This window comes from Haliotis rufescens, unplaced genomic scaffold (assembly GCF_023055435.1).
Source record: "Haliotis rufescens isolate VD_foot unplaced genomic scaffold, xgHalRufe1.0.p SCAF_12, whole genome shotgun sequence".
Classification (NCBI taxonomy): Eukaryota; Metazoa; Mollusca; class Gastropoda; order Lepetellida; family Haliotidae; genus Haliotis; species Haliotis rufescens.
This window is the reverse complement of record NW_025963802.1, coordinates 30,326,589-30,338,557: the sequence shown is the minus strand read 5'-3', so window position 1 is coordinate 30,338,557 and position 11,969 is coordinate 30,326,589. Positions and strand designations below refer to the sequence as shown.

Genomic DNA, 11,969 nt, shown 5'->3' with positions numbered 1-11,969 from the left:
ACATGTGACTAAATACATGGACTATGTGACGACGCAATGGATTGAAGGACCCTGGACTATGAGAATGATGGTCAACGTACCAACAACTGCCACCCCAACATATTCAGCTTCATATGCATCACACTCATCAAGAGAGAACAGTCAGTTACTGAGGTAAAGATTGCACAACTTGCCGGTCATCCCCGTGAACCACGACGCCGACGAAGGTACATTGAGATCGACGAGCAGATTCGACGGGGAAAGGACAGACTGAGACGTGGTGAGAGAGTCCTCATGGACTATGTTGATCATGTGGCAAACTTTCTTGGTGTGTGGTGACATTTGTGAATGAAATGTGAGACTGAAACTATGATGTATTTATTGAACATGAAGAACGAGTGTTTTAATTAATAAAGATCATTGATGAATGACGATTACTTGATAAATATTTTTATTTATGATTATTTATTTATGTTTGTGTATGTATGTTAACGTGGCTATTGTAAACGTTTTTATGAATAAAGATCACGAAAAGTGTTAGAATCATCAAGTTAAACTAAATGTTTGATAATATATATATTGATTTTTTATTACGCTGTTATTGCTGTATCTATGTGAAAATGTATCAATTTGTTATATCCTTGTTACAACAGAATAAAGAATATGAAATAACCGAGTCCTCGTGTCAGGTGTCATATACTGTCCCTAACAGCGTCAAGTTCCCTATCACCCCCATGAGAAAAAATAATGGAATACTCTAACTGACACGTTAAGTAAACACGAATATACTTTCCCGATCCGTAGAATTATTTTACCTACCTTAATTTCAGAAATTAGACGGATCGGGTGGACACCGTCGTGGAGGTCAGTCTCCGATCCTCACTTCTCTTTGGAAGTTTTGCAAACACCATCGCGACGGCAAAGATGAGGAAATGCTGGGAGGACATCACAAGTAATTTTAAGTGTCCAAATGACAATATCCCTTGGCTAAAGTGAGTGAGTGAGTGAGTTCGGTTTAACGCCGATTTTTACAATATTCCAGTTATATCGCGGCGTGTCAGCTTATTATGTGGGAGGAAAGCCCGAAGTGATGCAGGTCTCAGACGTTTACCACTTCGGTGAAACCCACGAGCACGGGTATGGTGCTGACAAACCTAGAAACATAATTGGGGCGAACCGGGATTCGAACCCACAATCATAGGTTTCTGGCGTGCCCAAGGGACGCAACTCTGCACAGCGAATCGCGGCGCCTTAGACGACTGGGCCACCCGTGCCCCCTTGGCTAAAGAGTATGATGGATATAATATTAGTAATCGTTCTCTAAACACTGTAAACACTGCGTATGTTTTGATTTGCTAAATAGTATAGATAATTGAAAAATATATAGACTCGTTAACTGTATTATTTGTTTAAAAATCATGGTCAATGAAAATGACTATGCTGACTCGTCATTATAACAAGTTTTTTTCTGTACAACATAGTTTCGGTATGAGCGGTAAGTGTTGTTTTATCAATGATTATTAACAGAGACATGCCCCGATAATGAAAAGTTTCAGGTTCATTGTCCTTTTATACCGTAAGTGCCAATTTAAGAGTTGTAATCATTGTTTATTTCAGAGAGTGATGGGTTCACACAATTATTATTTAATGATCAAGTGTGATGGATTCACACAATTATTATTTAATGATCAAGTGTGATGGGTTCACACAACTATCATTTAAATAGCATTCACCTCCTTTGGACGTATCACCCGTTTCTGCTTCTACAGTTATTTTTGTTAGACGACTGTCATTACTTGTTTGTAAACATAAAGATAAGTCGGTTGCGAGTTCAACTCCGAGCATGGTGGTTGGCTTTTTGGTTTGTTGTTTAACGCCTCAATCAGCAATATTCCACCTGTATTACGCGGTCTGTAAATAATCGAGTCTGGACTAGACAAACAAGTGATTGACATCAAGCGCATCGATCTACTCAATTGGGAGACGATGAAATGCGTCATCCAAGTCGGCGAGCCTGATTACCTCATCTCGTTAGTCGCCTCTTACGACAAGCACATTCGTCTCTTACGACAAGCATATTCGTCTCTTACGACAAGCATATTCGTCTTTTAGGACAAGCATATTCGCCTTTTACGACAAGCATATTCGTCTCTTACGGCAAGAATTGGTTGCTGAGTCCTATTCTACCCCGGATATTTAGGTTAATCCGGAAAGTACTGTTACCAATAAAATCATGCTTGGAAACGTATTTGTGACACATTATCTATACAACATTTTCCCCAAGATTGATCCATTCATACGGGTAACCTGACTAACAGTGTCCGGTCAAAAGAGGTTACACTGTACTACATTCCCAAGGTGTCACTCATGTATATTGAAAGAGAAAAGAAACTGATCCTATTCTAATCAATCATATCGTCATTTGGAGAAGCGAGTAAATCTTGGCGGATTCTGCATCTTAAGTTTGTTTGTTTGTTGTTTAGCGCCGCAGTGTTTCGGCTATATGACGGCGGACCAGACAATCGAGTGATTGACATCATGAGCATCGATCCACATAGAGAGTAGTTGTGAGTAATAAGTATCTAAATAGTCTCAATATATGATAAATAAGACTTTACCACGTGTTCAGTTACTTTGTCGCTGAGTATACACGTCTTGTATGAGCTGACTTGGTATCATTAATATTGTATACACTCGTATTTTTAATATTTGTTAAGTTGCGAAACTTCACAGCTTCCTATGTTCATTTCTTTGAATTAAAACGGATAGCCACAAGTTTATTTTTATAGCATTAATAAAAAAAACCCGCATCTTCACGGGTGGACAGTTAAAAAAAGACACTTTTCCACTTTGGCACTGACACTCATATAAAGTTGTTTTCAGTAAAAGCCCAAAAAAGTTTAGCCTTGCATGGTATGGTCATGCTGGTATTTGAACCCGCATTTTGCGTGATACCAGCGAAAACACAGATTCAACAATCTGAAGCACTTACCTCCCTTGAAATGTTGACGCGGAAGTAAATCAGTGAGGAAAAATTCAAAAGGAGTAAAAGTCAACAAGGAACGTTTTACAAGAGGAACATGTTAAGCGGTTACCCTACGTGTGACTAGCACATGCATATCTACGATCTGGGAATCTACCAAATCACTCCTTGGTATCTGGGGCAGGGTGACTTGAGCCAGATACCCAGATACTCGCTCGGTGAAAGGACGCGTGTCATTGTACAACAGTCCCACGCTCTGGGTTCACTGAAGTACTGATGCATATTTTAAGGGATGTAATGTCGACGTGTGTTAAGTCTAATTTCTGATAAATCAATTTTGCCGAAAATGGGAGAGCGGGTGGACGACCAGGGCAGCTATGTACCAGGTATAATCGGCAACTTACCCCTCCTCCTTGAACAAGACGACCACCAATGTGAGTATTGTGGATTTGTTTATAAGATTAAATAATAACCCATATTTACAACTGACTTTTAATTGACATAAAAATTTAGTGCTTAAGATGTTTATATTCATGTATGCATCAACGTTAAAGAAATGTTACTCGTCACCTTGCGAGTCAATAAAACCGTGCAGGTCAATAAAATCAATAATGTTTGGTTTTCATCTAAGTCCTGTGAATGTTAAGATTGTCCGGGTTTTAATCATGTTAATTGAGATGTTTCTAACTAAATTATTCATTAGCATATAATTGTAATGCCTGAGAAAACGCTTAGAAGTAGACTGTCATGCCAGTTTTGACTATGAATATCCTGTAACCTCTGTTTGAAAGAGCATAATAATAAATTTAATCCCTACATCTTGGGAAAACCAAACAAATTAATAACAATATGAAAATAATAATCATATTGACAGTAATATTATTATAGTACATATTTATAAAAAGTAACTATTCTTAAAGGGAAATTACTATATGTTCATTTCTCATTTTTTGGCAATGATACCCCCTTTTTCAATTACATTTGTTTTTCACAAATTAACTTCCAATCCCCATTTGTTGGAAAAAAAGTAATACATTTAATTATTCTGAAGACCATATTATAGACCATTTGTGGAAAATATTATAATATTATGAGCATATAGAAGTAACATTAAATCAATACTACTTTGTGCAACAAACACACCATGATGCCATTCATTATATAGTTCTGTGACGAGCCCATTAATGAAGAAACTAAACAAAACTGGACTCAATATGCACCCTCAATATGCGTACACAACTAGATGTTAAGAAGCACTGTGTTTTACCCGATTGTGATTTAATTAAAGCCTTGTTTAAAACTGTATAAATGAAATGGTTATGCCCATATATGTTTGATAAAGTTTGTTTTTAAATATAACCTTTCATTCATGACTCACTTGTGAACATATCAACTTGGCTGAAATAATGTTGATGCGACGTTAATTTTGAACTCACTCACTCTTAATGAATACATATCTTTTAGAACTAAAAACTATTTCCCATTGGTGAGAAGTAAACATATTTTATTTTCTACATAATAGTAAGCTTTCTTTAGATCTACAAACGCACAAAAAACGACCCCTAAGTATACATAAATATTTGGAACATGAAGCTTGCAATATAAATAAATTGCCAACCGTTGAATAGTTTTGGCGAAAACCAGCCTGACATTCAGATAGAAGATATTCACACCCAACCAAACTCTAAGACGCCTTTCTGCAATAAAAGTAAACAGCTTTGCCCTTATATTTAAAAAATATCCCTGTATTTGCTGGGACCGGACCTTTCATTATCAAAAGTGCATTATACCTGAAGATGGCTATATTTTCTGTTTATAATGTGTAATTATTAATATGTTTACTTTGATTATAATTGCAGTTTATACTACACATATAATAAAGTATTTTTCATTAAATTTTGTATTTTCAGTTAAAAGCAACACATACAGACAAAGCATCGATTCAGGTCACGGAAGTGTTCCTGATGAATTTACCATTGTCAAGCTTACAGTATTCGATATGAGAACACAGAGCAATGCGTATGTCAAAGGAGATCTCATTCGCTGTACAGGTATAGATGATGGCATCAAGAGTCATTTAGGAGAACAAAGTCATATTTGTCCCGGTAACACAGTTATCAGAGAGTTTCAAAATAAAAAGATTGCCATAGTCGTTTCCGTTGACCAGCTGCAAGAACTGCAAGTTGTATTTATGGTAATATCTGGCTGTGACCAGTATCCTGTATGCATTAGTATGAAACAGAATGAAAATATTTCGGACTTATTTGGCATACATTATGATGAAACCGGGCGTCGTGTTGACGCAGTGTATATACAAGGCGATGAGAAAACAACTTGCAAAGTTCTGAAAACTGGAGAGTTCGGCGAACTTGCTCTGCTTCAGTTCGATAGATTGAATTTGTTTCTTGACGAACAGTTAGAGATACGCATTCATAGATTTCTTGAAGAAAAGCGAGAAGAGATCTTGTATGTTAACTGTTTCAAAAGTGACACCATCAACCTATTAAGATCTAAGCTGAAAATAGAGTTCGCGGGCCTTTACCATAGAGGAGTCACGTTTCAGTTTAGTGATTCTGGAGATGTTCTCCAAGGAGACACATTAATAGGACAGATTGGCGGAAGGAATATTATCATGGACAAAAGTGAACCATATGATTTGACTCTATTTTCTACTCGTTCAGACACCATACTCGTGAACTTTAAGTTTGATGAACGACCTTATAGGACAATTATCAACAAGGATGATACGATTGAATGTCTAAAGCAATCTATTTCGAAGATCATTCATAAACCTGCCGTGGGTATGAAGCTCTCACTTGGTGAAAGGAATTTGACAGATTTGAGAAAGGTTTCAGATCTGCTAAAAGCAAGACCAAAAGGATTGTTTTTTGTTGAAATGAGGACACCACGGGAAGTGACTTTTATACATACGAGTAACAGCGGCGAAACTACCAGTCATAAAGTAACAGCTTTCAAACCAGAAACACTCGAAGACCTAAAAAGTAAACTTGCAGTTCGAATGGACATTGATCCATTCTTTCTTCAGTTGTACAGAAATGGATCTGTTTTGGGTGGCAGTGCAACCGTCCGGGACTTAACAAGTGACGAGGAAATAGAAGTTGTAGTTCATTCTCACCGTATACGTTTGTTTGTGAAGACCCCTGAAAATGCCAAGACATGTATTATTGATGACAGTCATACCTTCACCGTTCATCAGCTACAGCAGTTTCTCAGCGGTCTTTTTAACAAACACTTGGAAACAGTAGGTGTTGTTTATGATAGCAAAACACTTGATCTGTCCTTAACGTTGAATGCAGCTGGACTTAAGCACGAATGTGAGTTATCATTAACAAATCCTTTGAAAAATGAGACAGTATCAAACGTTGATTCCATGGTGGACACTAGAGATGGTGAAATGGAAGGACTGATGGATGTTACTGATCAAAGTCAGGACCAGCCTGGTATGTATGCCAGTATCTATTAGTTTTCCACTTCTTTCAATCTGGCTATGTATTTATTTTTATCCAAAATCGGTGCAATAGTATTTAGGCAGGTATTTTTTGTTTTTTCTTTCAATGCAACCTATGCAGTTGGTAAGGGGCGAGTAAAAGGAACAGACTGTGATTGAATGTCGTACTCCGATGGCGTTGATCCGTGAAGTTGCTTCCAATATCAATCACTGGTTTGTCTACCCGGGACATGACTCGCTACAGACTACCGTCATATTACCTGTATTTGCTGCGTGCGGCAAAAGAGAAACAATTCTTTTAAAAGTCTTATTTAATGTTTGTTTGTTTGTTTGTTTGTTTAACGCCGCACTCAGCAATGTTTCAGCTATATGACTGCGTTCTGTAAATAATCGCGTCTGGACAATTGTCCCATTATCTACTGAACGTTCCAAGGGTTAACGACCCGTGAAGATCCGGGGTAGAATAGGTCTTCAGCAGCTCATGCTTGCCATAAAAGGCGACTATGCTTGTCGTACGAGACGACTTACGGGAACGGGTGGTCAGGCACGCTGACTTGGTTGATGCATGTCATCGATCCCAATTACGTGGATCGATGCTCATGATATCAATCACTAGATTGTCTGGTCAAGATTCGATTATTTACAGACCGCCGTCATATAGCTGGAACATTACTGAGTGCGGCGTTTAACAACAAACAAACAAACTCAAAGATTTAAAGAGTAGTCTCCCTTTGACCACTGCGAAAAACACACCAGTCAGTGAAAACGTTTTGGTATAATAAATTCGTTAGGTGTCTTTAGTTGCCGTAAACGGTGTCATGTCATTTGTTTGTTGTCTGTAAATAATCGAGTCTTGACCAGACAATCCAGTGATTGACATCATAAGCATCGATCTACGCAATTGAGATCGATGACATGCATCAGCCAAGTCAGCGAGTCTGACCACCCGATCCCGTTAGTCGCCTCTTACGACAAGCATAGTCGCCTATTACGGCAAGTTTGGGTTGCTGAAGACATATGCTACCCCGGATCTTCACGGGTAGGTGTCATGTCAAGTTGTTAGAAAACGACCATTTCATAGTTATATTCGGGGTGGAGGTAGGGGCTGGGATTTTTTTATGGTAACAAGCTATCTTTTCAGCTACATATTTGTGGCTTATAAGTTATTGTTTTCGTCGAGGGGAGGGGAGGGGAGGGGAGTATTTCTCGATTTCTCAATAATGTTTAGACATTAACTGACGCCAGTATGGTCAAATTTATGTTAACACACGATGGGGGCAAGATTTCACACTATTGCTTTGTTCAAAAACAGTAGACCGCTTCCATGGTCTAGTGGTAGAGCGTCCGCCCGGATAACGGAAGGTCCAGGGTTCGATCACCGGCCGCGTCATATCGGAAGACATTAAAAGATGGTACTCGTTGTCACCTTGCGGCATTAAGGGGCTAAAACAAGGACTGGTCGGCTCGGTGTCAGTATACTAGGATACCATGCCGCAGTTATACTGGTATCTCAGTGGGCAAGCACTATAAAATCGGCATTAGTCCGGATTGGTACAAGCAACCACACACACACACACACACACACGTGCATGCACGTCGCTATAATAGTGCAATAATCTTAGACGCGACGTTAAACCTCTTTTCATCTCACCTCTAAAACAGTAGGCTCCACTTTATCGCGTTTAGAAGTCATAACATTTAAATTATCAATTAAAATATTTGCATTAAATGCCTTGGGAACTATGCATATAAAATGTCCATGATATTCCTTTCTGTGCAGTCTAGGTAGAAATTAGCGACCAGCAGTTATTTTGGTCACTGGCAACCTATGCTGGTCGTAGGATTCGACGAAATGGATCGTGTTGTCAGGTTTGGTTATTTGGTACATTGCGTACCATCGCATCCCGAGGACGGGGATCATGACTCATAACATCAAACACTGGATTGTTCGGTCCATCATAGATCTGGAATATTGCTGAGTGTGGCGTTAAACAACGAACAATTAGCTTACATAGTAGTACAGTAGTACATAGGTACCATTTCGCAGCAACACCGTAGTGTAATTATTCAATGATTTCCTTGTTTTCAGGAGACCTTATGCATGGTTCCAGACATAAAGCCATGCACACGAAAGCAACAGTTCATGGCATAAGGGAGGAAAAAACATCAATCGTATCACACACAGGGACATTGAAGAACCCAACTGAACGCACCATGATCACTACACCCCAACCGACAGCTTTGCCCGTACACATGACAACATATGACTTAATGTCTATTCCAACGCCGAGAGCAGAAACTGCAACATTTAAAACTCCAGGCAATCCCTGGACATTCCCAAAGTGTCCGCAAAATGAGAACCAACAATCAATTCGTGAATCACAAAACCCTGAAATGTCATCAGTTCATCAAAAAGCTCGGCCAATTACCTTTCAGATGCAGAGGGACAATGGTGGCAATACTGCGCAAACGGGGTATTTTGAAAGAGTTACTAGTACATCTGTGTACGAACGTTTTCCATCACAGCCTTCTGACACGCCATTGTCCTTGCCCGTTGACCTCAACCAACTATCATGCACGTCGCAATTGGTACGTCATCAAGGTTATGATATGCGCGACGCCATACCGTCTTCATCATCCTTGCCGTCATTACTACAAGATCCAACCGATGGTATGTATGATATATGTTGTGCATAATGTGTGGCTTTACGTTGCGTGTAGTGATATTCCAGAAATACCACGGCAGGGCCACCCCACGAATGGCCTTCCGAAGAACCGGAAAGGCTTTATTATTTACGTTGCTTAACGCCGCACTAAGCAATATTCCGGCTATATGACGGCGCTCTGTAAATAATCGAGTCTGGGCCAGACAATCCAGTGATTTATATCATTAGAATCGATCCACGCAATTGGGATCGATGACATGCATCAACCAAGTCAGCGAGTCTGACCACCCGATCCCGTTAGTCGCCTCTGACGACAAGCATAGTCGCTTTTTACCCACCTGAGCTAGAAATAAAAGAGTTGGTTGGTTGGTTGGTTGGTTTGTTGTTTAACGCCGCACTCAGCAATATTCCAGCTATATGACAGCGGTCTGTAAATAATCGAGTCTGGACCAGACAATCCAGTGATTTATATCATGAGCATCGATCCACACAATTGAGATACGATGACATGCATCAACCAAGTCACCGAACCCGTTAGTCGCCTCTTACGACAAGCATAGTCGCTTTTTACCCACCTGAGCTAGAAATAAAAGCGACCAGTGAAACCGCCTAATCTGTTTCATATTTTGATCTATGCACAAAGATTCGGAGTGACAAAAGACGAGCCACAAGGCTGTGTGACAATAGGGATCACTTGAACTTTCCCTTAATGTGGAGCAAACGTCCAGCAGCTACAGCCTTTGGTGTCCACATTTCACATCACTTGATGTGCAATCGAGCATGGTCATTTTGCGAAGATTTCAAGAGCGTCAAACTAGTCTTGCTCAAAAGTTGTTTTATAAGTGTTACAGCATTTAAGGCCTCAGTAAAACTTTTTAAAAGTTCTAAAAGATGACATTTCAAAAGTAGCCGCATCATTGACAACAAAAATGTCTGATGCAGTTCCCTATTTTGACATACCAGTGTTTTTCAGGTGAACAACTGTCGTTTTAATGTCTTTGTGACTGGTAATACCGGTTGGGCAAGGTATACTGGCCTTTTCAAGAACACCTGCTATGATCCGTGTTTTAATAGTGATTCTTAACACATGTTTATGAAATTGTCGGAATCGTACAATGGACTCTGTGTTTAGCAGAGAGTTCTACCATTATAAAAAGTGTTTTGTTTGTTTGTTGTTAAACGCTCAGCAATATTCCAGCTGTATGACGGCGTCTGTAAATACTCGAGTCTGGACAAGACAGTTCAGTGATTGACATCATGAGCATCGATCCACGGAATTGGAATACGATGACATGCATCAACCAAGTCACCGAGCCCGACCAGCCGATCCCGTTAGTCACCTTTCACGGCAGGCATGGGTGGCCGAAGACCTGTTCTACCCCGGATCGTCACGGGTCCTACACAAGTGGGATACGATGACATGCATCAACCAATTCAGCGAGTCTGACCACCCGATCCTCATAGTTGCCTGTTACCCCGGATCTTCAAGGGTATTATGAAAAGTGTAGGCCACTTTTATTTTCACGTTATCAAGAACGTCCCAGTAGACCCAACCACCACACCAACGCCCAGAATATGAAATGGTCGCTCCCTAGAAATTCTCCCGTGAAGATCCGGGTTAGAACTGGTCTTCAGCAACCCATGCTTGTCATAAAAGGCGACTATGCTTGTCGTAAGAGGCGACTAACGGGATCAGGTGGTCAGGCTCGCTGACTTGGTTGATACATGCAATCGTATTCCACTTGCGTGGATCGATGCTCATGACATCAATCACTGGATTTCACATCGCCGTCACATAGCTGTTATATTGCTGAGTGCGGCGTTAAACAAAACAAAACAATGTTGAAACAAGACACCTTTATAATCTTCATACATTACCAATTTATCAGGCAATGAACATATTTTACTGTATCTTTCTAGCTGTTCCGGGAAGTATCCTTAACGCTCTTGCTGGGAGGCTTGGAAATGACTGGTATACATTTGGACTGCATCTTGGACTTGAGACACACCAGCTGGACGCTATCAAACATAATCAGAGGGACGATCTGAGGAATCAAGCTTTCAGTATGCTTAACCAGTGGAAGTTAACTCAAGGGAGCAAAGCGACTCAGCAAAGGCTATGTGAATTGTTAAGAAAATGTGAACTCACAGCTCACGCAGAATCCATTGAGCAATGTTTGGAATAAATTCAATGAGACAAACCAGAAAATAAGTGTCCGTATGGGGAAACGAGAGGCCTGAAATATATGTATAAGGTGGTTCGAATATGGATCACAACGATAGAGCATGTATTTTTTATTCAACATTCCTAGTATGGCTGAAGCTGTCAATATCCTGAGATTCCGTGAATTTCCGAGATTTAAATATCTCGTAATTTCCAGATCATCTCATGGTTGTAGTTGTCGGGATTCCATGAGATTCCAAAGGTGAAATATCCCATAATGTCCTAAAAGTTCCCAGGGTTAACGACCCGTGAAGATCCGGGGAAGAATAGGTCTTCAGCAACCCATGCTTGCCCTAAAAGGCGACTAACGGGATCGGCTGGTCAGGCTCGCTGACTTGGTTGATGCATGTCATCGTATCCCAATTGCGTAGATCGATGCTCGTGATGTGAATCAATGGATTGTCTGGTCCAGACTCGATCATTACAGACCGCCGTCATATAGCTGAAATATTTCTGAGTGCGGCGTTCAACAACAATCAATCAATCAATCCAACGGTTAACTCTGCCATGATCTGAACATCATATGGTTAAAGCTGTCGAAGTTTCGTGGCCTTCTCATGGTAAAAGTTGTAAATATTTTCTCTATGGTTTTCTTTTTCTAATCCGCATAAAAAATGAGAGTTCATATAAATAATGAAGTTTAATAAA

At 40.0% G+C, this 11,969-nt stretch overlaps 1 protein-coding gene across 3 annotated transcripts; it reads left to right on the top strand.

The window, feature by feature from the left end:
- The first annotated feature begins 2,994 nt into the window (after positions 1–2,994).
- Positions 2,995–11,687, top strand: LOC124117023. 3 transcript variants are annotated; one of them, XM_046478708.2, is made up of 4 exons: positions 2,995–3,396; positions 4,873–6,423; positions 8,524–9,102; positions 11,018–11,687. In XM_046478708.2, exons 1-4 carry the CDS (start codon positions 3,309–3,311, stop codon positions 11,281–11,283), a joined length of 2,484 nt encoding a protein of 827 aa, XP_046334664.2. In that variant the 5' UTR covers positions 2,995–3,308; the 3' UTR covers positions 11,284–11,687. The 3 variants fall into 3 exon arrangements, with proteins under 3 accessions (XP_046334664.2, XP_046334656.2, XP_048249481.1); XM_046478700.2 differs by having other exon boundaries at positions 8,521–9,102; XM_048393524.1 differs by lacking the exon at positions 8,524–9,102.
- The last annotated feature ends 282 nt before the right edge of the window (positions 11,688–11,969 follow it).

What these genes read in the sequence shown, in the direction of transcription:
- LOC124117023 (XM_046478700.2), top strand. Translation starts at nt 3,309, where the DNA reads ATGGGAGAGCGGGTGGACGACCAGGGCAGCTATGTACCAGGTATAATC. An exon ending in TGAACAAGACGACCACCAAT is followed by an intron (nt 3,397 to 4,872) that starts GTGAGTATTGTG and finishes TTGTATTTTCAG; the next exon opens with TTAAAAGCAACACATACAGA. An exon ending in TCAAAGTCAGGACCAGCCTG is followed by an intron (nt 6,424 to 8,520) that starts GTATGTATGCCA and finishes CCTTGTTTTCAG; the next exon opens with GAGACCTTATGCATGGTTCC.